Source organism: Truncatella angustata (assembly GCF_020726525.1).
Source record: "Truncatella angustata strain MPI-SDFR-AT-0073 chromosome Unknown BKA67scaffold_3, whole genome shotgun sequence".
NCBI lineage: Eukaryota > Fungi > Ascomycota > Sordariomycetes > Amphisphaeriales > Sporocadaceae > Truncatella > Truncatella angustata.
In genome coordinates this window covers 145267-170044 of record NW_025763383.1, presented here as the reverse complement: position 1 = coordinate 170044, position 24778 = coordinate 145267, and the positions used below count along the sequence as shown (strand labels likewise).

At 50.5% G+C, this 24778-nt stretch overlaps 10 protein-coding genes across 10 annotated transcripts; 4 read left to right on the top strand and 6 right to left on the bottom strand.

The window, feature by feature from the left end:
* Positions 1-42: 42 nt before the first annotated feature.
* BKA67DRAFT_516085 (concanavalin A-like lectin/glucanase domain-containing protein) lies at positions 43-1250 on the bottom strand (the record flags this gene model as incomplete). Its single annotated transcript, XM_046097782.1, has 3 exons — positions 43-858; positions 918-1018; positions 1076-1250. The coding sequence occupies 3 exons, from the start codon at positions 1248-1250 to the stop codon at positions 43-45; spliced, it is 1092 nt and encodes a 363-aa protein (XP_045959247.1).
* Positions 1251-3289: 2039 nt separating this feature from the next.
* Positions 3290-5110, bottom strand: BKA67DRAFT_515795 (SKIP/SNW domain-containing protein; the record flags this gene model as incomplete). Its single annotated transcript, XM_046097755.1, has 2 exons — positions 3290-4699; positions 4760-5110. 2 exons carry the CDS (start codon positions 5108-5110, stop codon positions 3290-3292), a joined length of 1761 nt encoding a protein of 586 aa, XP_045959246.1.
* Positions 5111-5898: 788 nt separating this feature from the next.
* BKA67DRAFT_533928 (emp24/gp25L/p24 family/GOLD) lies at positions 5899-6648 on the bottom strand (the record flags this gene model as incomplete). The annotated part of the gene is made up of 3 exons (XM_046099780.1): positions 5899-5922; positions 5983-6438; positions 6496-6648. The coding sequence occupies 3 exons, from the start codon at positions 6646-6648 to the stop codon at positions 5899-5901; spliced, it is 633 nt and encodes a 210-aa protein (XP_045959245.1).
* Positions 6649-7495: 847 nt separating this feature from the next.
* Positions 7496-9538, top strand: BKA67DRAFT_533927 (alkaline phosphatase family protein; the record flags this gene model as incomplete). The annotated part of the gene is made up of 4 exons (XM_046099779.1): positions 7496-7570; positions 7635-7646; positions 7705-9287; positions 9337-9538. 4 exons carry the CDS (start codon positions 7496-7498, stop codon positions 9536-9538), a joined length of 1872 nt encoding a protein of 623 aa, XP_045959244.1.
* A 461-nt stretch (positions 9539-9999) lies between these two features.
* BKA67DRAFT_656947 (uncharacterized protein) lies at positions 10000-11229 on the bottom strand (the record flags this gene model as incomplete). Its single annotated transcript, XM_046107029.1, has 1 exon — positions 10000-11229. One exon carries the CDS (start codon positions 11227-11229, stop codon positions 10000-10002), a length of 1230 nt encoding a protein of 409 aa, XP_045959243.1.
* A 312-nt stretch (positions 11230-11541) lies between these two features.
* BKA67DRAFT_675002 (uncharacterized protein) lies at positions 11542-12682 on the bottom strand (the record flags this gene model as incomplete). Its single annotated transcript, XM_046108772.1, has 1 exon — positions 11542-12682. One exon carries the CDS (start codon positions 12680-12682, stop codon positions 11627-11629), a length of 1056 nt encoding a protein of 351 aa, XP_045959242.1. The 3' UTR covers positions 11542-11626.
* Positions 12683-14096: 1414 nt separating this feature from the next.
* Positions 14097-15807, top strand: BKA67DRAFT_222743 (trimethyllysine dioxygenase). Its single transcript, XM_046095573.1, has 8 exons — positions 14097-14140; positions 14209-14346; positions 14397-14457; positions 14512-14599; positions 14646-14763; positions 14818-15433; positions 15485-15556; positions 15617-15807. Exons 2-8 carry the CDS (start codon positions 14269-14271, stop codon positions 15694-15696), a joined length of 1113 nt encoding a protein of 370 aa, XP_045959241.1. The 5' UTR covers positions 14097-14140; positions 14209-14268; the 3' UTR covers positions 15697-15807.
* A 645-nt stretch (positions 15808-16452) lies between these two features.
* Positions 16453-17511, top strand: BKA67DRAFT_533923 (uncharacterized protein; the record flags this gene model as incomplete). The annotated part of the gene is made up of 4 exons (XM_046099778.1): positions 16453-16702; positions 16778-17161; positions 17214-17345; positions 17396-17511. 4 exons carry the CDS (start codon positions 16453-16455, stop codon positions 17509-17511), a joined length of 882 nt encoding a protein of 293 aa, XP_045959240.1.
* A 1232-nt stretch (positions 17512-18743) lies between these two features.
* On the top strand, positions 18744-21298 carry BKA67DRAFT_559122 (calcineurin A CNA1). The gene is made up of 3 exons (XM_046102373.1): positions 18744-19214; positions 19359-20865; positions 20916-21298. Exons 1-3 carry the CDS (start codon positions 19043-19045, stop codon positions 20929-20931), a joined length of 1695 nt encoding a protein of 564 aa, XP_045959239.1. The 5' UTR covers positions 18744-19042; the 3' UTR covers positions 20932-21298.
* A 774-nt stretch (positions 21299-22072) lies between these two features.
* BKA67DRAFT_559110 (uncharacterized protein) lies at positions 22073-23942 on the bottom strand. The gene is made up of 5 exons (XM_046102372.1): positions 23486-23942; positions 23176-23435; positions 22937-23125; positions 22551-22881; positions 22073-22500 (listed from the first exon to the last, which is right to left on the bottom strand). The coding sequence occupies exons 1-5, from the start codon at positions 23680-23682 to the stop codon at positions 22473-22475; spliced, it is 1005 nt and encodes a 334-aa protein (XP_045959238.1). The 5' UTR covers positions 23683-23942; the 3' UTR covers positions 22073-22472.
* Between the last annotated feature and the right edge of the window lie 836 nt (positions 23943-24778).

Below are 24778 nucleotides of genomic sequence, written 5' to 3'. Positions count from 1 at the left end.
CCACATGTAATCCGACACCGTTTTGAGAACCTCTGCCACAGCTCATCTTATTTTGAGCATATCCGCAATCAAGCTTCTCTTGCTCGACGACGAAGAGGCCTTATACACCTGGAATGCACCAAACTCCCAGTACGCGTTGGTGAACGCTTGAGGGTAATTGGCCACATACGTCTCACAATCGCTCGGGCACCCGCTGTCCGCGTAGACGTTGCCGGCCCAGTCGCCGCACAGGTCGATGTTGGCGATGATGCTCTGGTTCGTGAAGTGGCTCGAAATGGAGCAGTCGGTGTTGGGAAAGTCGGCCGAGGCCGTGCCCCAAGAGCTTGGATCCGGGCTCTTGTTGGTGATGTCGGAGGGGATGCTGTCGCGAGCAAACTGCCACATGCGGATGCCCTCGTCGCGCCACTCCATGGCCATGACGCCGCCGCCGTCCGAGTTGAATCCGCTGCCGTAGCTCGACGTCGAACCCAACACGCCGCAGCCCGCATTGTCGTTGGTCGTATTTTTGCAGTCCGTGTACTGCGCCGTGCCGCTCATCTTGCGCTTGACGTTCATTTCGCAACCGCTGTCCGTGTGCAGCGTCATTTGGTTACCGTCCGTCGCCAGGTTGACGGCCTCCATGACATCGATCTCGCCGTTCGTTGGCCAATTATCCACGTCGGACAGCCAGAGCGCTGGCCAGGTTCCGCAGCCGTACGGTGTGTGCTTGACATCGAAGATGAAGAGCCCACTGTCGTATTGCGTCTTGGAAGTGACGCGCACCGAGAAGCGGCCGGTCGATGCATCCGGGCTGGATGTATTGCCGACCGACGTATCCACTCTGAGCACAGCTGAGCTCGAGGAAGCATATGTGAGGTTCTAAAGCATACCATTAGTTTTACGATATCGATGCACAAGCGAGTGTGGCAAATGCTCACGAGTGACTCGGCCCGCGCCTGGGGGACGTAGTGCACGAAACCAGAGGTGGGATCATATCCTTCAAAATAATCGAAGTTGTCAAAGAAATCCGTCCCGGAGTCTGAAAGCAGTGTCAGTATCGAGGTGCGAGTGAAAGTCGTACAGGATGTTGGCTTACATGTATCCTCTAGCGAGTAGCTCAACTTGCTATAGTCGGGGTATCGATTGGCCTTGGCGACCAACACTCCTGCGACCACTCCGGCAATTATAGCGATGATCAGGACTGCTGCAATTCCTGCCCATGTCCGCTTCCGCCAACCACGGGGATCCCATTTCGAGTGTTGCGCCTTCATGTCTCTGGGCGGCAAGTCTGCACTTATGTATGAAGGTGGTCGACCAGATACAAGTTCGACAGCACCGTTTTGGTCTTGAACTTGGAAAGAATTGGGACCAGCCGACCGTGCTCCGTTGTTATATGTATCGGTCCAGCCCATTTTAATATCTTCGTCACCTCGGTATCGGTCCTCTTTTTCGTTTGGATAAACAGACGCTACTGCATCTGTCAGTCGCTGTGCCTTAGGGCTGCGGCTAGTATTGACTGCTGTAACCACAATGGTGGTAGTTCTCCCGGTCTTAATCGAACCGGGTGTTCGCTTGGACCCTGGTATTACCGGTTTGGGACCCTTCCAATACTCAAATGGGGTATAACCGAGCTGGGTGCGTGGCAGGCTCGCTTTCTGAAATGCTGCTGCCTGGGAATACGAGCTTCTTGCTGATTTTGAAGGTGTAAGTGACATTATGGTCGACGGCCGCGGGTGGCTACCCGACCAATTTTATCGACTTTGACAACTCAAACACACCACAATTGCATCAAGTTTATTCCACCCTTGACTAACACCCTCTGTTTGGCAATGGCTGCGCCTACAAAAGCTCCAGGTTCTTGGTCAGGTTAGTGGGTTGCGCTTGTGCGAAAACTGGAGCCAGGCTGACGCGTTGTAAGTTGCGTTTACTGCCAGGAACGGTAAGGAAGAGGGACGATGATACCGGCTGGGCTTATACGCAACGCGTCTTGTGGATGCCAAATAATTGATCAAAGGTCTGATAAGGCATAAACAAGCAAACCACAAGGTATAACGAAAAGGATCATATCATATGAGTTGTGCGATCCAAAGAAAGCATTGGTTTTGTTTGCTGTGGAGGTATGGCGGCCTATAGATATTCTCCTTGGATGTCTGAGTGTCTGGAATGTGATACTCCTGAATATCAAACACCCCCACTCACATGGTGCTCTTCACTATCTCATCATGTCGATTGAAAGCCTGTGCCCTCAATGCAACTTGAATCAATTGCTCGCAATGAAATCGACTGAAGCAGAATGGGGTCTTTTTCAATCCGACGACGCTGACTTAGTCTGCGCATTTGCTGGGCCAACTGTTCCGCTCAACGTAGGAAACAGTTCGCCCACGAAAGAAGCTTGATTCTAGCCGACGGAGCCGCGGACCCGCAGAGCTTGTGGTGACGACGCGTCGAGACATAACGGCAACATTGCGAGACAAAATGGTTCGGGACATTTGAGAGTTGGACCTTGAATTGTTCCAGAACGAATTCAGAGCAGGGCTAGCGCAAACGTTAAGCGTTGATCACTTGTCGGACGAGCCGCAAATCTTCATGTCGTGATTCGGCAATGGGCCAGCTTCAAAGCTGCCCACCAACAGCCGGCGCTAGACCTTTTCCATTATACTATTCGAGAGAATCCACTGGACGTCGTCATGTCCCGTAATGGTATTCGTATGCACTTTTGCGCTCTCCAGTCCACTGCAGGTTCAGCGAAAGCTGAGGTAAGCCCTTGACCCTCGGCAAGAGGTGACGGGGGAAACACTACGCGTCCCAGAGCGAGATTGGGGTATGCCATTGATCTTGGCATCCAGATCCGACAATCCGAATTTGATTATTGTGTTTCATCTCGACCGGGGAGCTCGAAAAGATTAGATGGGAGCCGAACCGTTGGGCACATCGAATTTAAAAGGCAGAAGAAGAAGAAGAAGAAGAAGTTCATACCCTGTTTGCGAAGTCGCAAAAGCGCTGTTGTTTTGATGTTTGAATATGCACATGCTTCTGTAGGTGCATGCGTACGTCACACTAGTGCAACTTGGACGAGCAGAGAATACTTGTTTGTTCAAGTTTCTCATCGCAGGAGCCCGAACAAAAGGTCAAGACTGTAAACCGCATGGTCACTTTTGGAGCCATTGAATGAGTCGAATACTTAGTCCATTCACAAACTTAGGGTGTAATAGATTAGACACGTCTGTAGATTGGAAGGTAGGATTGGCGCTTTCAGGGCCTTTTTAGATTCTCAGATCACCAGGTTTATTTTAATACAAGTAAATGCCGACTAGGCGTCGTCCTCGTCCTCGTCCTCGTCCATCCTGGCACGTTTGGACTGCCTCGAGTCTTCTTCCTGAAGACCGTAGCCCCTCTTGGATGATGAGCTTTGGTCGACTTGCTCCAAGAATTTGTCCACGTTGAAGGGATCATTACCGCCGTCCTTTTCGAACTGTACAGGACCGTCACGAGCCTCTGCGTCAGCAGACCCCTTGAAGGTGCCTTTGCCGAGAACCTCTCCGTAGCGGGCGGACTTCTGAATTTTGGCCATTTCCCGATCGCCGGCGGCTTCATCTTCGTAATCCTCGTCATTCTGACGGGGACGGTAGATACTGCTGATGGCATCTTGTGCTGCGAATAGCGGCTTGTCGTAGGGGTTGTCCTCATTGATGCCGCTGTCGAAACCACTCGATTGGTTGAACAGACGGGAGTCGTACATAGTTTCGGCTTGCTGCGTAGGCTTGGCTAAGCCAAGAGCAATCTTTTCAGATATGTCACGATTCTGTTCACGTGCCATGACTTGAATCCTCCTCTCGGTACCCATACGGGACTGCCGCAGTTTACGCTCTTCCTCCTTTTGCCTCTCCCGTCGCGCTTTTTCTCTTGCACGAATCTCGGAGTCTTCGCTATCAGAACCTGAGTCTGAATAGCTGTAACTGCGAGACCGGGACCGCGAGTCCCGAGAGTCGCGTGACCCGCTTGAATCTCGCCGCCTGCCCGCCGCAGCACGGTCTTGTCGAGCTTGCTGGGCGAGCATGCGGAGGTTCTCTTCCTTTTGAGATTTCTCCTTCTCTGCGAGGCGTTGCTGCATGACAGCTCTCTGTCTGACCTCCTCGCGAGCATGTCGATCCGCCATGTAGAGTGCCTCGGACACCTGCGCAAACTTGTCGTTGATGGCGACATCTTGAAGACCTCGGCCGTCTGCAGCCAGTCTCTTGTCGAGTGGGACAGTGAAACCCTTGGGGTTCTTCCAATTACTGATGGGCGGAGGGATCTTCCAGTCTTCTTGATCCTGGGCGGTCAACTTCCTTGGGGGAGAACGCATGATGGGCGGAGGTGGACTAGGCGGTCCTCTGGGGATCTTCTTGTGCTTGAACTTTGGGGGCTCCATAGGGTCGCGCTGTCTCTCGATGATCTTCATGATGCGGTCCTGCTTCTTTGAATTGTCTCCCATCTGGTTTGCGGGGGTGTATTTAACAAAAGTGGCTTCTCGCTTGCCGCCGGCGTTGACATTCTTTGGCTTTTGCGATGCGACGGCACCGCTGATCAGCTTCTCCAGAGCCTGTTGTGTGCGATTCTTGGTTTCTGCAATCTCCTCCTCGGTTGGCTTGGCCAGATTGATCTCACCCGCATCGGCGCGTTGTCGCAGCGGAATCAAGTCCTTGAAGGAGGAATGTACAATTCTGTTTTCACGGTGTCCCTGGTGTCCACCGGGGTTAGCATGATTAGAGGAGCGATAGAATGTGGCCGCTGAGCTCACCTGCTTCGCGATAGCATCGTATTTGACCTTGCCGTCGGCATTGACCTGAATGGCAAGAGCATTGCTTGTCGATGAGCCCTTCTGGCCCATGCCCAAAGGATACTGGGCGACGGGAATCTCAGGAAACGCTCCTCCATCGCCAAAGTCTTCTTGTTCTCTGGGTCGCCATCCTGTCCTCTGCCCGTATGCTGGGGGTCCGGACCTTCTTAAAACAATTTGCGACTCGTCTATCTGTCCTGGGCCAACGATTCTGGGGCCGCGCTGCTGAGCATGAGCAGGAAGTTCTTCATCTTCGCCGGTGTATCTCGGTTTCGGGAGAGCTTGCGCCAAGGACGCTGCTATGGATGCCATGGCGGTGTTGCGTGACGACGATGATGATGTTGACTGCTGAAACTTTGAGCAAAAACCATGCAGCGTCTTGTTGTAAACCAAGACCAGGCAACAAGAGCTAGCTTTTGACGTGACTTGGTTGACTTGACGTGCACCTATTTTCGGGGCGTGGCTGGGAGCAATGGAGAAAAGTGGCTTGGGCCTGAGCTTGAGGGGCTCCACTTTATCTGTGCCTTGACCTCTTATTGTTTAACCTTCCATAACAGATCACATTTAGCTTGATACGGATCTCTGATGGTAGATGATCCGAATGCAAAAAGGATGGACTCTACTTGAACACATGGAATTGTGTGTTTCTGTCGAGATCATGTTCTTATGTGTGGCCGCGGCGCACCAGGGAGTGAACCATGAGTCAGCCTTGAACAGGTCTGTTGGATGCTCACTGCTGTCCAAGGCGACTACCTTGGATTGAACAACCTTCAACGAACTTCATTATCCAATTACGGTCATTACAAAACCCGAGACCCAGAGGGTCACAAGACGCTGGATTTCGAGCGTTTAGATCACTGTTCGAACCCCACCTGATATGGAATCGTAATCGGCAGGGAGCAAATGTTGTCGTCGAAGCATTGCAAGTTTGTTGTCATAAATACCAGCCAAATGGTCTGAGAGCAGCCCAGAACGCCCGTGGATGTTCTAGAGCGGCCTTTTGATACATACATGTCATACCGCTTAGAGACCCAATTCCTACGCATAATTTTGGTTACGTCGCGGCTAAATGACTCCAATCCATGCGACATAATAGTCGTTCACACGTAGCCCTTCCTGGCGCCCTGTTGAACGAAATGTCAGCAATCACTAACCCAGAGCGCAATAGCGGTCGTGGTGCTTACCTGGAAGAAGAATCTAACAACGAACACCTGGAGACCACCCATGCAGATAACCATGGCGCATTGGATCATGCTGAAGTTGGCAATTCTCTTTTCTGTGCTTCGGACGGTGCTGAAGTTGCGGTTCTCTCTCGTTCTGAAGTACTTCTGGTTGCGTGTGATTGTGGAGAGCTGTCCGGAGATCTTGTAGATGGATTCCTCGAGGGCGGAAGTCTGCTCGGGGCTTGTGCCCTGCTTGGCGGGGAGCTGCGCTCGCACTTCGTCCTCGACAGCAATCTCAAAGTCGACGATCTTTTCTGTGTAGGTGCTCATGTCGTTGTTGAAGCAGAATTTGTAGTCTCCAGCTCTTTGCGCAGTGAAGACAAAGTCGCCCTGGCGCTCCTTTTCTCCGCTAAGAACTATCTTCTCTTCCGGGCCTGTGACCTCGTAGTCAAGATCGAAAGATCCTCCTGATTGCACCTGCGATGATCCCGGGGTTAGCGACCAGTGTCATGCGATCGACAGGGGGCTCCTTACGGCGAAGTAGAATGCCATCTTGGTGTTCTCCTTGGGAGAGGTGGCATAGAAGCAAGCCTTCTCGTTGGCACCAAGTCTATATGTCAGGGCGGTGGCAGAGACCAAGGAGATCAGCCAGGCCAAGAGGCCGACTGACACGAGTGCGGACTTCATGGTGTTTGCTGTTCTTGGATGGCTCGGCTTTGGACGCTTGTCGCGAGTCGAGTCCAGTCCAGTGCAGTTGAGTTCCGTTCAGGTTCAGTGGTGCGGTTGAAGCTGCCACGCGAGTCGAATCGGCACGGGGAATGGTAAATCCCAGCTTTTGATTCAAGCTTCAGAATAAAGCACAGCTGGCCAAAATGCTCCAGTTTGTTATTATTAGCGTGTCTCGGCACGCACTTAGGGGGGTGGCGGCCTAGGGGAGGCTTGGGGGGCGCCTGGGGGGTGTTGCTCTAGTGCAGTGTGCTCAAGCGCGCGATCTAGCGTCTCCAATGAATTGCGGCGCGTTGAAACAGAAGCTTTGCTCCCAGCTTGCTCCCAGCTTCCTTCCGGCTTGCTTCCAGCTTGCATATTGATAGGCTGGCTGTCTTATCGGCCCAATCATTCATGCCAAACAGCGTGAATTGCTTACTTGCCCCCCACTATAAAGTGCAGATTACACGGAGCTCATGCCCATGATTTCCCCATGATGTACCCTTGTCGTCACAGATGACGCTCCTGACGCTCCAGACACTCCAGGAGCTTCGGGGACGAGTTGCAACACCAAACAGCCCACTTCACCCAGTCGCCTAGATTACTGTAGCACTTGACAAACAAAACCAACTCCTCACATGTGAACTCATCTTGAACTTCCATACAAGCCATTGGCGCCCCTTGATTTGATCCTCGCCAACTTGCCATTCTGGCCCTTGACTTTCTCTCCCTTCCTTCGCATCCCCTTTAAATGAGTCGTAATCATAACCCAAAGTTCGAGGCAGCAGCTGGAGGACTGCGCCGCGAGATCACCTCGCGTTCTACCGCCATGGACTACCAAAGAAGAGGCGCGTCCATCGCCTCCGCCGGCATCAGGATCCTTTCATATTTCTTTCTTCGTTGGGTAAGTCTACTTCACCAACCACTTGAACCTATTATAACCGAGTATACTGACTCTCCATTTCCAGGCTGCTTTGCCAGTAAGTTGTACCGCCGAAGTCTTTCAACCCGAGCAACTGTGACTAATTGAGTTAATAGCCTGCTGTATATATCGTCTATACACTTTTCGCCATCTACGTACCGACCTTCATCTCTCTCTGGATAAAGGAGCCAGAAGTGGCTCTGGTCGACCAAGTGGACGTTACCGTCACAGATAAGCTACTCAATGAGGATGAAGTGGCCGGCGGCGAGGAAGATGAAGTTCTTGTAGAGGAAGAGGTTGACATCGAAGAGACAGTTTCCCTCGTCGATCGTGCCCCGACGCCCATCAGAACTCTCATCAACGGTCTGCCCAACCCAGCAAGCAAATTGCCTTCCCTCATCACCTTCTTGATCAATGCAGCATGTCTGGCTATGATCACCGATGTCGTCTACAGACCGCGTTGGCAATATCCCAGCGAGGATTTGTCCTTTGCAAGAATAGGCTATGTTTCCGACACGGAAGCACGACTGCTGATCCGAGAGCCAGATCAGTCCAAGATGCCTGTTACTGTTCAGGTGCACATCAAGGATGCTCAGCCGCCCTTTGACAACCCACTATGGCAAACCGCTGGAGGCGTTCGATGGACCACGAACGTGACTGACTATACAGCCGCCGTCACCATCCCCCTGACACACTCGAAACAGCGTACATATGAGTGGACCACCTCAAACAACCACTCCGGCGAATTTACGAGTGCGCCAAAGCCAGGTGTCATGCCAGACTTGCACGATGGAAAATTCACTTTCTTGGCTACCTCGTGTATTCTTCCCAGACTGCCCTACAATCCCTTGGACCATCCACTGGCCATACCGGGAATGAGGCATCTCGCCAAGGTTCTTCCCTCTCTGGGAGCTCAGTTCATGTTGTTCATGGGCGACTTCATCTATATTGATGTCCCGAATTTGTTTGGAGGTAACGTAGAAGACTACAGACAGAAATATCGGCAGGTGTACGCCTCGTCAGACTGGGCCCCAGTAGGTCAGAATTTGAGCTGGATTCACGTTCTTGATGATCATGAAATTCTCAACGACTGGGATGCCAAGTCCACCGGAGTCTATAAGACAGCCGTCGAACCTTGGCACCACTACCAAACAGAAGTCAACCCGCCCCGCGCCAAGAGAGCAGGAACCGCAGGTGCTGTTAGCCGTGCTGGAGCCACATACTTCTCTTTCGCCCAAGGTCCTGCCAGCTTCTTCCTGATGGACACTCGTAGCTACCGCTCCAAGAACAACGAGCCCTTTGAAAGCGTCAACAAAACCATGCTTGGCGAGGACCAGCTAGAGGACTTTCTGTACTGGCTGCGTCGTCCAGAACCACAAGGTGTCAAGTGGAAAATCGTCGCCAGCTCTGTTCCGCTCACTAAAAATTGGCGTGTCAACACCAAGGACACGTGGGGAGGTTTCCTCCAAGAGCGCCGCACTATTTTGGAGGCCATGTGGGATGCTGGTGTAGCAGGATACGGTGTCGTGGTCTTATCCGGAGACCGCCACGAGTTCGGCGCAACCGCCTTCCCGCCTCCCAAGGACAGCAAATGGCCCGAGAGTGTTACTGTGCATGAGTTCTCAGCAAGCCCACTGAATCAGTTCTACTCTCCCATCCCAACATACAAGCAAACAGATGAGGAGGACGTGGAACTCAAGTAAGTCCTCCTACTCGCTATCGGAGCTCACAACTGCTAATACAAACAGATATATCAACACTGGCAACTCCAAATTTGGATCATTAACCATTGAGAATCGAGCAGACGGTGAGCGTAGCAGCTTGCTCTACCAACTCTTTATCGACGGTAAGGAGAAGTGGAACACCGTCGTCGTAACTCCTGAAATTGTCAACGGCGCGAAGCCTTCCATCTCCTTCTGGGATAGAGTTCGGGGAGCTGTGTCTGCTTAGAGAGTCTTGCGGTAACTGGGATTAACAATGGTGTTATGGTGTTGAAGTGTCTTCCTGAATTGTGTGTGCACTACGCTAGGTTGGCCGGATCTACCCTGTTTCTGAAAGCTTTCCTGGCAAGCACTCTCGCAATAGATAGTTAATATCTATCTACGTCTTTGATCAAATGTCCATACCCACGCTTTCCTCCGCGTTACTTTTCTTCTTTTCGCCGCGGCTCAGTCCAAGGTTCCGTCAATGACCTGCCATAGATTCGCTTCAAACCACTCGTTTGATTCATTGCCTCAGCAGAATAATACGCTGGTTCCAGAAGTACGATTTGGTTCTGCTGCTCACGCAGGTCAACAACTCCTGGCTTGCGACATACAAAAGCAGGTTCCGGAAAGATGGTGTTATCAAAGACAGTGCCATGATTGGCGAAATGACTAGTATACTTCTCCTGTTGTTTTTGTTGCTCTGCATCATCTCGCGCTGCCTTCCGACTCTTTACCCTCATTTGCGGGCTTTGAGACTCTCAGGGAGGGCAGAGGTCCCGTCTTGTTCCTGCTCGACGACCGTGGGAGCATCAGCCCGCCGGCGCCATCATCAATGTCCTTCTGTGTTTTCGGCATCCTGGTCAGAGTTGCTACCCGGCGCATCGTTCTGTCGACCTGGACCGGGCTTTGCGGCTCCTGAAGATCTTGCAGGACGGCCTGGCCCAGGTCGTCTGGCAGGAAGGCGAGGTTGGTGGACAGGGCTGGGTCCTGTTGGTCTGGGCACGGGGCCGGACTCCCTGGTGCTCCCGTGTCGAGGTCTACTGGGGCGACCCCCGGCGAATATGCGGCGGGCTGGTACCCCATGTGACCTGTCGTCAGTCGGGGTGGTCGCTGCTGTTCATAAATAATATAGTGTGCAGACCCAGACCCAGATCCAGCCGCTGTGGGGGCTACTTTGCGTTGTGCGATCATGTGCGGAGGCGTTTTGCTCATGGAGCCGGAATCAGACACCTCCGCCGGCGCCCATGGGTGTTCATGATCCGAGCGATCTGGTCTCAGCGCAGGAGATGGCGGTAGCGGTGGTAGTGGTGGTGAAATGAAAGTGCTCCGAGTTGTCGGGATCAAAGAGCTTGTGCCGTTGTTCTGCAGTCCTCCGTGACCTCTTTTCCGCGGATATGGACCGGCGCGAACTGCCGCCCTCCGGATATTACCTTCCTGGCCCTGCGAACTCGCGGCATGGGTAGCATCTAGAGCTATTCCTTGGGTCTTGGCCAAGGGTGTGCTATCGTCGTTTGCCACGTGGTACAGCCCTTGCTCTGCCTGGCCGAGGACGGGGAAGAAGCCTTCAAGGTTCGTCCCGGCCGCTTCTGCCGGGCTCGCTCCGAACAGCCTGGAGACCCGGTTGTGCAGATTGCCGGTGTCCTGGCGGATGCGCTCGTACGCGCTGCGAGCCGCCTCCAGTCTCGAGATATGGCTCTCGTGGGTGCTGTAGTGTATCTTCAGCCAGCCGATCCCGAAGGCGAGCCCGAGAGCGAGAAACGTGATCGAGATGCCGACTACTGCATTCCGTGGCAGGGCTTGCTGGTTGAACGTGTAGCCCAGGCCTCCGCCGATGGAGAAGATGACCAGGATGGCGGCGCACAGGGGGATGACTCTGTTGGTACACTCGCGCAGCTTGGTGTGTTGTTCTTTGGGCAGGTGATGATCAGGTGACATCTGATGGGGCTCACTGGTTGGTAGCTGCGTGACCAGATTCGATGCCACTTTGACTTTTGGTGAGTTTGAGGTGTCAGGACGTCGGTATTGGCAGTGTAATAACCACAGTCACTTCATCAAGTACGTGTAAAAGGTTTCAACGGCGAGAGATTGTCAGGAAGCCAATGATTATATAGTATAAAATATGAGACTCCTCGTCTCAAGAACACACTCTGTTTCTTTGAGTTGCCGCTTCACCCTGTTTCTAGACAGAATAAGAACCATCAAGACCTCAAGAAGACGCGGAACTCAGAATCGAGCTACGGTGGGACATTCGCAAACATACAAGTGAAAAAAGGTACACAGGTAACAAACCATGGTCTCAAAATATCAGGTTGTGCTCTAAAATTACTATATATCATTGAAGACTCCATCTATCCTGCGACTTTCCAGCCTTTGTGCCCATGTATGTCTTATAAGTGGATTGTGGGCGTGTCTGGGGGGCTCTGGGTAGGCTCTTATCCCAAAACAAGGTAGACAAAGGCGTTGCAGGCAGTTCTGCATAGTAGACAGGTTCCGGCGGCACGACAGGCACTCTAACGATGGGTCTCGCATCGGCTTTCGCATAGTAGCTTTGTCCTCGCCATGTATGAAACTTGGTCAGGCCCGAATCATGTTGAGGTCGCTGCTGCCTCCACGTTCGCCGCCAACTCTTTTGTATTTGCGCCGATCTTCGTGTTCTCCTCCGTCGCATACAGAGGTAGATGACAGCGCCGATGGCTGAAACAGCCCCAGCGGCACCAATGGTGCTACCCACAGCTATGCTGGTTTTATTTGAGGATTGGGTAGGTATATATTCGGTGGTAGCAGCAGGCGTGTCGCCCGTTACTGATGTTGCTGTCGATAAGGATACTCTTATTGTCGTCGTGACCAATGAAAAAGACACGGTGGGTGATGAAGTTTGTGAAGTAGAACTTGGTACGGTCGTGATCTGCGTCGTCGACAGTATAGTCGAGATGTTGAATTTGTCTCCTGTGGTCACAGCCACATCCTTATCTAGCTCACAGCTCAAATCTTCGTTGCAGTGATAACCGAAAGGGCAGCAATCGATGCCACATAGAGGCAAAGACTTTTCAAGAGTTGTTGTGTGTATTCCGGATTCGGGGGCAGCAGTCACATTTTGCTGCTGAATGTCGCAAGTAATTACTTGAATTATGCTGCAATCCTGGCCCTTGGGGCAACATAGTGCAGTTGTGTTTGATGCGATCGAAAGACATGTGCTCCCAGAAGGACAACAGAAGTCGTCGGGAAGGCCTTTGCCACATGTCGAGTATCCGTCGGCATTGCACTTGTTAAGCTCCGAGCGAGGCGATGATGGAGAATGTTCGCTTTGGTACAAAGGAGGGTATGATATAGAATAGCACAGCGTAAGATTGGTAAATAGAAGTAGAAACACGGCAGCTACCTGAGCCATGATGGAAGAAAAGATGAGCACCAAGAGCCAAAAACATGATCTCTGGAATAGAGTCCTAGATCTACCAAGAGTCTGTGATAATATATTGACTTCCTTTGTCGGATACAGTCTCCAAATTCTGCCTTATGTCTGGCTCGGGCCGTGGTATGATCAACCTATAGATATAGCCCGTACCCACACTCAAGCACTGCCAGGCGCTTGATCGACTAATGAGCCAATCCAAGTCAAGATTTTGCCGCGACAATAACCAACAGCACATTTTCTATGCAGGAGTGAGGCGTATAAAACATACGCGAGCACTTGAACAACAAGGTCGTCTCAATACAGGGGGCGTGTCAATCTGCACGCCCCAGAGATCCTTGACAAAAATGAATGCGGCCTGATCTGCGGCCCAGGAGAATGGCGGTGGCAATTGCAAGGAAAGGACCATGTCGTTACGTCGCAAAGGAGCCTCATGGCACAGTCAAGTCTAAACATACATCATGGCCGGCGCCCGTTGGCCGTGTTGAACCATTCTAACAGCACGGAGTCCCGGCCATGTATGGCCATTCCAAAGTTTGTGTTCAACAAAACCCGAACAGTGAGTCGTTCCTGGCCGCTGCAACACAACTATCGACTAAGGGTTTTTCTTCATGACATATGAGCCAGAATTGGTGAGCATTTTGAAGTGCTGTACAAGATCCTTGTCAGCCCAGTTCCGATGGATTGGCACCGGCGATTAATCAGACGACGAGACTGGCCGAAGGGGAGGATCAGACCACGCTAAAATGAGCTGCTCGGCTCACGCGTCTAAGTCTACCAATTGTAAGTTGTTGCTTGTCAGATGCGGCGCTCTCGCAGCGTCGGAGCTAAAGTAGCCCATGACTTCTGAGAGAACTTGTCAGACAAGGATTTGACTGAATCAGTCAACACCTTTAACGAAATAAGTGTTGTTGACGATCGAGTATCTTAACGGAGTTCGTCGATGTGGCGTTGTGGACTGCGCCACACCTGACTGGAAACCCAGGGCCAGTCCTTACCTCGGCCATTGTACATCGGCCGACGCTCGCGTGATATATGTCCTTTCACGGACAACAATTCATTGGCTATCACTATCGCTGATGTTGAGTACCTTGAAACTTCAGACCATAGCCTTCTCTTCAAGTCTCGGCAGCATATCCTCTTAGCATCATCTGACAAAGATCGTACTGCCGCGTCATACGATGATTTTAAGAGTGGCGCGAGGATTGCCCCTCGTTCGGTGAGACATCTATACTCAAACCATCGTAACGTATCGCGGAGCAACGTCTAATTAGTGTATAGTCGGACATTGGGCAATATTTCTGCAAGCCGCAACTTTATTCGTGCATTGTCTCAAATAACAAGATCGCCTGCACCTCATGTAACAGCTAATGACGGGAGCCTCAAATTTGCATACAAAAGCGCGGGCGATATTTGGCAATTCAAAAGAACATCCCTGTAAGCTAAGGCCTTTGATTTGCAACGTCAATAGATCTTTCAAATTTGCAGTGCTAACCATACACCAGGCCAAATATCTGGTTGCGGTAAGTCGAAATGTATAAGAGTGAAAGGAAAAATCGGAGCTTATGATGACTAGAGACAACTGTCGATGCAATGCATGCGTAAACCAAGATACTATGCAGAGAGGATTCAACACATTTGAGGTGAGAGTAGACACCGGTAGACATTCAAGCAATAGCTCACAGACCATCAGATCCCACAAGATATCCGGCCACTGCACATCGAGAGCCGCGAGGCGGGAGTTGTTGTTCGATGTATGTCAACTCACTGAAGTTATGATTTTGACACGGGCAAGTAACAAAGTGCAGGGTCCGACAACTCGCACGAAAGCTTCTACCCGTGGGACTTTATTGAGTATTACTTGACAGAAGATCAACCGAAAGCGGAGGAAACGCAGTAGGTGGACTGTCCGCTGCTACCGAGTCTTGACTGATGTGGGAAGAATCAATACATTCGATTCCAAAGGTAGCGCTCTGGCAAAGCGATGGCCACCATCCGTGAGCAGCAACGATATCGAGAAGGACGAGAAGGATGCGATTGGGCGTTTAACAGGCTACATTGTCAGTCTATCCTCTAACCCCGAACTTGTAAACCCGCCAGCTTACACTTCTAAGAGAAAATATGGGTTTGGCTTCATTACTGATGTGCCGTATGACACGGCAGAGCCCAGTCAAAAGTTGCTGGAGAAGATTGCTTTCATACGAGAAACACACTACGGTGGCTTCTACGACTTTATACCTGATCTCGCCCTTGCTGACACGGCCTATACAAACATTGCGTTAGCAGCACACACTGACACCACTTACTTCTCTGACCCGGCAGGGCTGCAGGCTTTTCATCTTTTGTCACACGTTGACCCTTCTGCCAAAGATGGAAAGGCCACGCTAGGGGGTCAATCACTTCTGGTCGACGGGTTCTGGGCTGCAGCTTTGCTTAGAGACGAAGATCCAAAAGCATGGAATGTGCTGAGCCGCGTCAAGCTACCATGGCATGCTAGCGGCAACGAGGGCATCACCATCTCACCCGATAAGCTTTACCCCGTGCTGGAGGTAGACGAGGCCACGGGTGAGTTACAACGTGTAAGGTGGAACAATGACGATAGAGGTGTCGTCCCTTTCCATAGCGAATATTCACCAGAGGAGTGGTACGATGCTGCCAGAAAATGGGATGCCATCTTGAGGCGCAAATCGGTAGAATACTGGTTTCAGCTTACACCTGGTAGCCTTCTTGGTGAGTGGGTTTCCAAAACCGACATGACGCACCTGCTAACCTTGCTCTCAGTCTTTGACAACTGGCGAGTCTTGCATGGTCGCAGTGCATTCACCGGCGTGAGACGGATTTGCGGTGGTTACAGTACGTCTACCTGCCCAAACTTCGTTTTAATGGATGGAAGTGAGGCTAACAATAACATAGTCAATCGAGATGATTTCATCTCACGGTGGAGAAACACCAACTATCCTCGCGAGGAGATCATGCGAAGGGTAGTCGGCTGATTCCAGTTCACTGCAAGTGCAATGCAAAGTAAATACACAGCTGGGCTTCTTCATGAGATGAAAGCGCAATTAGAACCACTATTTTGGCTGCGTCTATCAGTTGCGGGCCTCTGTGATCGGGAATATGCTTGACCGCTTATTTGCTAGCTAGGATCCATCATCTTGCATGAACAGCTCGCTGGTTTGCAAAGACACGAATCAAGACTTGGCAACAGATGGAAACTACCCCGCCCGCCCAGAAGTGTGACTGTAGAGCGCAAACAAATATTGCTCAATATATGGGAGTCTGGTTTCATCAAGGTCGTGGCGTCCAAAATCTGCGGGTGCCCACCGTGTGTAACCTGTGTAGAGGCAGACAGCATGTGTGCCATTTTGAGTCCCACCTTCGTATCGTATCGGGAAGAGGTAAACAGTAAACATGATGCTGTACAAACGACTTTGAAGCTCGCAAATCGCGGCTTTCCTAGCGTAATCTATTTTCCTGGGGATATGCGCTCCACTAAGGTTGTGCCGCATTGGATAGATATGTCTGTCAAACAAGCACGCCGGTTTCCAGGAAACGGCACATGTCGTACACTGCAGCTATTTAATCACGCAGCCGTTGCCATGGATATAAGTCGCAGACCCAGAACATGTATGATTGACAACAATATCCCGGACCGGTTTCTCTCATGGTGCTTTACTGCTCAAGAAAATCACTGAAAAGTAATATTCTGTAATTGTGAGCATTCTTGTGAGCTTGCAACAACCTGCACAATGGCTGCTATGAACGGAGGCAACTTTGCCCATAATGGTATGCCAGCACCACCGAAAAATGACGGCCTTGTCATGCCTCTCTTTTCTTTGAAAGGACGAACAGCGATCGTCTCCGGAGCAGGAGCTGGCATCGGCCTTTCGATAGCGCATGCCTTTGCGGAGGCCGGAGCCAACGTTGCTATTTGGTACAATAGTAATAAGAAAGCTCTTGACGAAGCTGCCAACATCGAGAAGAAATTCGGTGTGAAATGTAAGTCTGTTGCGATCCAACGCCAACGTTGATCTTTGGTTGTCTATCAGGCGGTAGTACTGATACTGACTTTAGGCAAGGCGTATCCAGTCAATGTTCAATCTTGGGAGGCGGTCCGGGATGCTGTAGACGAAATCGTCAAAGAATTTAATGGCAGACTTGACGTTTTCGTAGCGAACTCGGGAATCGCCTGGGAGGACGGCCCGTTCATCGATGGCCCCATCGAGAGGATGTCGAAGGTCCTCCAAGTCAACATCGACGGTACCTTCTATTGCGCACGGGCAGCTGCTTTGCATTGGAGGCGGCAAAAGAAGGAGAGGACGACAATCGATGGACAGGAACTAGAGAATTTTACCTATGGAAGTTTCATCGCTACTGCATCAATGTCTGGCCATATTGCCAACATTCCCCAGATGCAAACAGCATACAACGCCTCGAAAGCCGCCGTGATCCATGCATGTAAGTAAATGAACAGGCTGTGGTTAGGTTGAAATGCTCAATGAGGTCATAGGTAAATCATTTGCTGTCGAATGGGTCGGTTTCGCTCGAGCGAATAGTGTCAGTCCAGGTTATATCAAGACTGACATTACGCAATTCATCCCTGAAGAGACGAAGGGCTACTTCAAGGACAAGATCCCTATGGGTAAGTGTCCGAGGTATTTTTGACTGTCCCATTCGCTAACACCCGTAAAGGTCGTGAAGGCGAGCCGGAAGAGCTGAAGGGCGCGTATCTGTATCTCGCCTGCGATGCATCATCATATACGACAGGAACCGACCTCTTGGTAGATGGCGGATATTGCGCTGTGTGAGATTGGAGGTGTGCATCAGGATTTTTGAGCCGCTCTTCTTAGATCTAGACTAGTACAGGTTATAAAAGTTGGTTGCTACCATGGAGTAGGACGACTGGTGTCAAGTTCCACGTCAAATTACCTGCCGGTATAAGAAAATCAATAACCACCACCCTCATTATGTCGTATCCCAAGCCCGCAACATAGTCTCGTACATGGATTGATTGGGAACCGTACAACGTGACGGTGGATGCATTGCAATATTGGAACGCAGTTAGAGCGTATTTGATAAAGGCGCTCTTAGCTAATAGTCATGTCAAATACGAGGGTTTGAAAAACGGCGGATGCATGCAGCAAGTTTGAGCATAATTAGTCGCAACCAAGTACACAAATGTGTGCGGGAAAATGCATGCTGTAAATGCATGTAGGATTGTCTTCGTCACGTGTGCAGCCATGATTGTCTTCTGAAGTGTGACCGTAGCGCAGCGAGCACGTTCTGGATAGCCGGTAAGAAGTGAGAAAATGCTCGGTTATGAAGTCATTGGTTGATGGGTCTCTCAAGTGAGCCCCTAGACTAATGATGATTTAGCTCCAAGAGCATACTTGTTTTTGTACTGACCAAGATTCACGCATGCTTGGCCTACGGGACGTCGCAAAGGAAGCAAGGTAGGACTACAGATGAAGAGCCTTTTCGGTGTGGGTAGCTCAACAGTGTCATGGTTGCCTGGCTGGAATTTGGCATTCTGTGGGATTGGGCCATCTGATGGTTGATGGTAGTTAAGGAGCTGACAAGTTGCCAGGAGCCTTCACGGAGGCTACACTAGTGTGACTTTGTAACAACCCCAGGTCGCCTCCTCCCCTACTCCCCCTACCACCCGGGGGAGATCAAGGAGCAATGCTGACAATTCAGGATGAGGAATACGCTTGATTTCAGAAATGCAACTATTGGGTTTGGAAGTCAGCCGAACAGGTGAAGATGGACACAACTCAATGGACATGGAACCTGGGGCAATGATGCCGCTTATCGCAGGGCAGGCGAAAGGCTACAGATATGCTTGGCGTCACTTCAATAATCCATCTTCTCGTTCCTTCATTGGAGGCTCGGTACCTAGGTACAAGACCTTGCGTGCGTGTAATTGATGGATGGCTTGGTTGTCTAGAATGGGAATAGAGTGCATAGTTACTCACTCAGCTCTCAGAAATGTCATTAGTCCGTCTCTCCGTACAAGGTACAGCACTTAAACCCGCCCGCACTTTAGCGCACCCACCCCCCCAAACCCAACCTTGTGCCTGTCTACGAACCTTCTGTGCAGACCCTTTTTGTACATTTGCCCGCCTTTCTGTCGCCCAACTTTCCCCCTTCTCAGCCCTATTCACTTCTCAACACGATCATTCGCAGTCGCAGCCGCCTACGCCTCGATCCCCGATCCTCGAACGAACACGTGAAGACAACTAGACTTGGACCCTCAACACACCGCTGTCCTGTTGCCTGCCCGCGTCCGCACCCAGACCGCCCGAATTCCCAAGGCGCAACTCCTCACGCGGCTTCAAGATGGAGGCGGACGACGCCCAGCCGTCCTCCAATGTGGAGGATAACCGCAACATGCAGGTTGATAATGCCATCCGCGCCATACGGGAGAAGAAGCCCGTACCTGAGATTGATTTCACCATCCACTCCATGGAGGATGGAACTCAGGTCAACACACAGGAGCGAGTCTGCAAAGGTATGGCTCCTGAACTGTCCTGCATCTACCCCGCCGCCGCTCTACCTCGCGGCCCCTTGCCGTTTTGCAGCCCTCCGAGCGCCATATGCGATTGCTAGGACTATGACCGTGACCAGGAGCATGACTGACAACTTTGCTCTTTAGATGTTCAAGCACCAGCCACCTTCACCCCCAGCGACGAGCAGTTCTTCGAGGACGAGACTCACCAGAAGCCCAACATCACCTTTCTCAAGCAACACTTCTACCGCGAAGGCCGCCTCACCGAGGACCAGGCTCTATGGATCATCAGGAAGGGCACCGAGCTCCTCCGCGAGGAGCCCAATCTCTTGGAGATGGACGCACCCATTACCGTGTGCGGCGATGTCCACGGCCAGTACTACGATCTCATGAAGCTCTTTGAAGTTGGTGGCGATCCCGCAGAGACGAGATACCTTTTCCTGGGCGACTACGTCGACCGCGGTTATTTCAGCATCGAGTGTGTCCTTTATCTATGGTGCCTCAAGATACACTATCCCAAGACACTGTGGCTACTACGCGGAAACCACGAGTGCCGGCATTTGACTGATTATTTCACCTTCAAGCTCGAGTGTAAGCACAAGTACTCGGAAGCTATTTACGAGGCTTGCATGGAGTCCTTCTGCTGCTTGCCCTTGGCCGCCGTCATGAACAAGCAGTTTTTGTGTATCCATGGCGGTCTCAGTCCTGAGCTGCACACGCTGGACGACATCCGGAATATCGATCGTTTCCGCGAGCCGCCTACACAAGGCCTGATGTGTGACATTCTCTGGGCCGATCCACTCGAGGATTTTGGACAAGAGAAAACCAGCGAATTCTTCATGCACAACCACGTCCGAGGATGCTCATACTTCTTCTCGTATCCAGCCGCTTGTGCTTTCTTGGAAAAGAACAACCTGTTGTCTGTTATCCGAGCGCACGAAGCGCAAGATGCCGGCTACCGAATGTATCGCAAGACCAGGACCACTGGTTTCCCTAGTGTCATGACAATCTTCTCTGCGCCCAACTACCTGGACGTCTATAACAACAAGGCGGCCGTGTTGAAGTACGAGAATAACGTTATGAACATTCGCCAGTTCAACTGCACACCTCACCCGTACTGGCTTCCTAACTTCATGGACGTCTTCACGTGGTCTTTGCCATTTGTGGGCGAGAAGATCACCGACATGCTGATTGCCATTCTGCACACATGCTCCGAGGAAGAACTCAAGGACGAGACGCCCCTCACCACATCTCCTGGTCCCCAATCGCCATCCCTGGAGGATCCCTTCAACGACCCCAACTCGATCGAGTACAAGCGACGTGCGATCAAGAACAAGATTCTTGCTATTGGTAGATTATCACGTGTATTCCAAGTTCTCCGTGAGGAGTCAGAAAAGGTCACCGAGCTTAAGACAGTTTCTGGAGGAAGGCTGCCTGCTGGTACCCTCATGCTCGGCGCAGAGGGAATCAAGAACGCAATTAGCAGTTTCGAGGACGCCCGAAAAGTCGACTTGCAAAACGAGCGTCTTCCACCAACTCACGAAGAGGTCCAAAAGGCCGCGTCGGAGCAACATGAGGCTGCTATGGAAAGAGCCAAAAGAGACGCTGATAATGACACGAAGTTACAGACGCTGTCAAGAAGGCTTAGCCAAAGGTAAGCGACATTCTGTGGCCATTGGATCCAATGACTAATCTTCTTCTCAGTGACCGCAAGCGATAGATACGCTTAGCTGAACAAAAGGCCGAAGCCTAACGCTGTCAAACAATACCTCGATGCGTTGTTTACAACGCAACTTCCACGATGTGGCTATGATTCTTTATAGCATGAACGCTGCCTCTAATGAGGTTATGAAAATCTGAAGCAGTACTCATGAAAGAAAACCTTTCTAAGGTCTGTAATCGCCCAAGAGACACGTGGAGGCACGTCAGGCCAAGCACAGGACGAGCTTAGCCACCAGTCCCAGAATACTTAAGGGTCATACAAAAGCCATTGGCCTCATTTTTTTTTAAAGTGGTGCAGGGCTTGGTATGCAGAAAGACTTAGATTATTAGGAGAATAGCAAATATATCCTACTATCTTGCGTTGACTATGAACTCTCGTGTCAAGCAGTGTTGCATGATTGGTGAAATGCTCCTTTGAAAATTAAAAAATTAAAGAAAGGTTGGTCGTAAAGTAGAATAGTGTCTACTCAAGTCATGGAGGCTTATTTGATTGATGCAGGTAGTAGTATATTCGTAACAACACGACAACAGGGCATTGGCGATTACGCTGACCCTATAATACATATCATCACGCTTCGTACTTGGGCTTTGCAAATACCTTTTTGTGGCCAACAGCCGTATGTGTACTGAGCTGTCTGCAGGCGGTATTTGGTAATCAGTCTCTACTGTCACCATTGACGAATACACCCTTGGTTATTCCAAGAATGTCAACAGCTTCAAAAACAGTGGAACAAGCTTACCCTCTTGACCTGGTCTGATGAGGCTGAGTGGAGTTATACCTCGAAAACATGAATAGCGAAATTGGAATGGCTGGCCAATCAATACGTGATGAGAAGTATTATTCCAGCATGGTGTTTAAATAACGGGTGTACATGCCCGTAAATTGCTAATGATCACTGGTTCCAAGTCCACCAGTCGATGTTTCGTTGGCATTTATGATTACCTTGACTATCCAACATAATAATTTCACATTGCAAATTTGCAATTACACTCTCAAAATGCAGTATTCTCCAGTATTTTTCAGAAACTCTCGGACCCCGAGGAGTCTCGCCATATTGCCCACCAAGTCTACATCATTAAGGCCGAATAGATTCGACAAGTGAAAACTCGCAGAGTCAACACTAGCGGAAGACTGAAAATTATATCCCAAGATGTCATATTCCATTTAATTTAATTTTCGTTCTGAATCTTAAGTATATGTCATTGAAACTTTCGTGGTTTGGAAAGTTGAATCACAAAAACCAATTATCTTATGCCAACTTCATAGGTTGCGTTACCCATCCTCACTGCCTGACCTATCCAGCTTACGCAGCGCAGAATCCGTCATGAGCCGAAAACTGTCAGCCTTCACTGTATCCTCTTCCTCTTCACACGAAGCGATTTTTCGGGTGAATTACTCGCAACTAACAGCTCACTTTGCCTCGAGCCCCAGAGTGTTTGCAGAAAATCCGCTTGTCTGCAGCCTGCCTCGTTTACATGTACACCACTGTTAGAACTAGCTCAGCTCTCACATAATTCTTGTACTTTATTCCCTTAGGCTTAGAAGATTGCCAGAATGTTAGGGGGACTTTTGAGATCAGTGAGCGTTTCAATAAGAACGGGGCTGAACGGGCCTACCTGGCAACACCACCAGGCACATTACAAGGCTCGCTCGACACGAAAAAGCTCCACCGCTTTTCTTTCTGGCAGTGCGCCGCGATTTTCTCGAGATCGAACAATTCGCCGATCGGGCATCCCCAGCCAGCGAGCAACACCTCGTGAAGAAGCCAGTCCTTTTGCGTTGGCCAGCATTCAAATGCGGGTTGATCTCCGGCTACCGCAGAAAAGTTCTCCCATATCCATCTCAGCATGTCTTCGCTCTGTTCCACTCCCACGAAACGGTGTGGCGTTTGGTCCTGATGGGACCAGATTTCGTCTTGGCTTTTCTGCTCATGCTGTGCCATAAAACCTGGCGAAACACTCAATGAACTGCGATCAAGAGACCATGGTCGGTTCAAGCATACCAGAACGAATGAAGAGGATATCGCCAAATTTGAGTTCAGTCCCCTGTACTTGAAGACATTCCCGTATATCAGACAAGAGAATAGGAGTGGACTGAAACGTATCATAAGCGTTGAGATCGATATGTGACTCTCTCCAGCTATGAAGATCGATGAGCACACCTCTACCAACTATGCCCTTTTCCGCCCATGCTGTTAATTGTTAGTGAGACTGAGTCAGGAGTCACCGGGGACAATACCACCTTGGATGCCGTTCACGGTACTCTTTCCTCCCTCGTCGAAGCCATGAATCTGTTTCATCGTGACACCATTGTAGAACAGTTTTTCTTTCTGATAACCGTAGTGCCTCAAGCCATCCCATTGGGTTGATACTTGAGAGTTGAACGTCCATACATCATCGTTTACGGTTGCCGGTGCTTTTGGAAAGATGTCCTGGTGAAATCTTGCCCTCTGGAAGAACGACCGTCTTTCCTGCGCGTCGAGAGGCCAGTTGAGCGAAACTCTTTTGGTGGCATCGTTAGTCGTGACTCGTCACTTGTAGGTCAGGTTTACCTGTGGCCTGTCTTGATCTCGCTCTTCGCCGCAGCCGCGACTCGTTCGTCCGTGAGCCGGTTGAGGAACCCTAGCTCGTCATGATCGCCATATAAACCCCAAGCAGAATGGTGAGGGTCCGACTTTCTCAGTGGGAGGTCTTCAAAATTAGGAATACCGTTGCCGTTGACCTTTACATCAGATACGAATGGTGCCATGGTCGCGATTATCAATGACCTACAATGTAACTTGTGCTCTAAGTTCTTAATACTTTGTGAGTTGTGTTTAAAGGTCGATACCAAAATTTTTCCACAACTATCTCATCGTTACGCAGGAGCTGAACAGCGAACGAAGAATAATACGATGACAATATACTTTCAAGTTATGTTTCACGACGTATTCGACTTGGTATTAATTTAACGTTATGAAGGATGCAGTCGCAATAGCTCCCCCGCATCTGCACCGGGTATAAGTTGGACATAACACAGGTATAAGCCGAAAGGAATGCGCACTGCGGAGGACTTGAAACATGTGGACGCGCGAACATTGTGTGCGTCTGATTGGTCGCCTGTCGCTGCGTTGCCACCTTCGTGGGCCGAATCCAGACGGAGTATGCGCGCCACTGCTCAAACTGTCTCACTATATTCCTCAATTGACCATCTTTAAAAGCTTAGACAGGGTTTGACTGTGGCCCTCTGATCTATCAAAACGCTGATGCTTAAGGAGTGCTCCGGATGCTAGATTCCCCCGTACGCTATTCTCTCTCATACGTGGAAAGCCACGTTAAATTTGATGACCTTGATAGCTGGGGCTTCCTAAGTGTATAGTGGTCGGGAAAAAGCTTGATTAGAAGAAAGTAGAGGGTTGCCGCGTTATGGCGATCAAAGAGGGTCTCGACTGGTTTTGGGTTGATCAAGCAGCTCTGAAGTATCGGGGGCAGCGCTTAGTAGGATCTTATCAGCGCCTACCGAGGTCAGACCATCTGACATTTTCGAAGCAGCAATAGACGTTGGGCCTGGCGGTACCGGCGAGCAACAACACCGGCTCTAGTGATGATTTTCATAACATCTTCCAACAATATGGACATGCCATACCAACGAGCTCTAGGCAGTCGGCGATGTGGGTTCCACGTATACCTGCGCCTCAATAAAAACTATTATACTAGAAGTTCGCATTGTTTGCTTGTGGTATATCTAGTTATCATGTTTCACCCTGGACCTAAGGCTAATCATTATTCTTTAATTTGTGTTATAGTCTTTAACGTTGTACGGTCGAGGCTTTATCACTAGACTTTTTAGCATGGCCGCTTAATCA